The sequence below is a fragment of the Podarcis muralis genome, chromosome 3 (genome assembly GCF_964188315.1).
Source record: "Podarcis muralis chromosome 3, rPodMur119.hap1.1, whole genome shotgun sequence".
Lineage (NCBI taxonomy): Eukaryota > Metazoa > Chordata > Lepidosauria > Squamata > Lacertidae > Podarcis > Podarcis muralis.
This window is the reverse complement of record NC_135657.1, coordinates 103,711,499-103,713,067: the sequence shown is the minus strand read 5'-3', so window position 1 is coordinate 103,713,067 and position 1,569 is coordinate 103,711,499. Positions and strand designations below refer to the sequence as shown.

The 1,569-nt window shown below is 47.5% G+C and overlaps 1 protein-coding gene across 1 annotated transcript; it reads left to right on the top strand.

Moving 5' to 3' along the window:
• Positions 1-255: 255 nt before the first annotated feature.
• On the top strand, positions 256-1,327 carry MSGN1 (mesogenin 1). Its single transcript, XM_028721689.2, has one exon. The coding sequence runs from the start codon at positions 312-314 to the stop codon at positions 798-800; it is 489 nt and encodes a 162-aa protein (XP_028577522.2). The 5' UTR covers positions 256-311; the 3' UTR covers positions 801-1,327.
• The last annotated feature ends 242 nt before the right edge of the window (positions 1,328-1,569 follow it).

Below are 1,569 nucleotides of genomic sequence, written 5' to 3'. Positions count from 1 at the left end.
CTCAACCACCACCACTTTTCTTTCTCACTATGGCCTGTTAGCTTAAATGGGTTTTAGCCAGAGGTTGATAATTATCATAGAGAGGAAAGTAACACCGCCAGGAGTTCATTTTCCATTTTGGCACTTGCCTTCCTTTGAATCCTCCCCACACCTTGGCCCCCCTCCCCGTTTCCCATTTTGTCACTTCTTACGCCACCCCTCCCTCTATCATAAAAGGGTCTCCGCAGACAGGGGAGGCCCTGCTTGCAGCTTTGACAGGAAATCATTCCCGCTTCCCCCCTTGCCACAAATCGGGCCAGGCTTTGGTGAGCATGGAAGGGAGTGCGGAGTCAGAGAACTCTTCCTACTTCTCCTCATGGGACTGGAAGACTGGGCCTCTGGAGCTCAGCCAGAGCTCATCTCCCCAGAGCATCTCTCCATCCCCTTCCTTCGAATCCTATGCATCCTCGCCTTGTCCCCTTGTGATGGAGATGCCCTGTGCCAGCAGCAGCAGCGACAGCAGCAACAGGAGCTATAACCTGATGGACTTTCCTCCTGTCTATCTCCCAGGCCCTGGCCAGGGCAAAGCCCTAGCCAAGGGCTCCAAAGTCAGGATGTCTGTTCAGCGCCGGAGAAAGGCCAGCGAAAGGGAGAAGCTGAGGATGAGGACCTTGGCCGAAGCGCTGCACACTCTTCGCAACTACCTGCCTCCCGTCTACAGCCAAAGGGGTCAGCCTCTCACCAAGATACAGACGCTGAAATACACCATCAAGTACATCAGCGAGCTCACAGACCTGCTGAACAGCGTCAAGCAAGTATAGAGAGGCCTGGGAGACTCTGGGAAGGTTTCCTCACTGAGAAAGCAGGAGTCTATTTTCCCCTTTCTTTAAGGAGTAACTTTCCATCGGACAAGCGTGGACCTGTTCAGAAGCTGCTCTGCAAACAAGCTGATCTAAAGGGAGCTGCCCACAGTTGCATGTTTGTATCGGACGAGGCAAAGGAGGACCAGATCTCAGTCAGGAACAATGGTGACAGTGTGGTTTTGAAAGGATCATGATTCCACGGAACAATTTTTTAAAATTAATTATAGCTGACCAAATTTCTTCTGCTTAGGTATGCTTTTGAGTTGGTGATCTGTGAACTTCTTTCTTTTTCCCCCTTTTTAAACCCTGTATGTTTGCTATCATGTCTCTTTGCAGTTTGTAGGCACTTTATATTAGCAGCAGGATAAATATGTGTATGATTATTTGGAGAAATGCTTCTTCACTCATTTTCTACAGTAGCTTTGGTGGAGGAAAGGAAATAACAACTTTGAAATAAAAAGCTGCTTCCATATGGGTTGATAATATCCCTGAAAGAGATTAGTGTTGGAATTCTAATCTGAGATCGTTTTTAGTTGTTACTATTTAGAAAATATTCCTGCCCCACCCCACCCCCCGCTGTCAAATATTCCCAGGATAGTTATATTTCCAACATAGAGTACATTGCTATGGTTCATTTCGATCTGAAAGCATCTACGCCTCTGCAAATGTAGAACTGCTGTCTATTGGACAGAGCTCAAAGCAAATGTATGGCAACCAGGAACAAAGG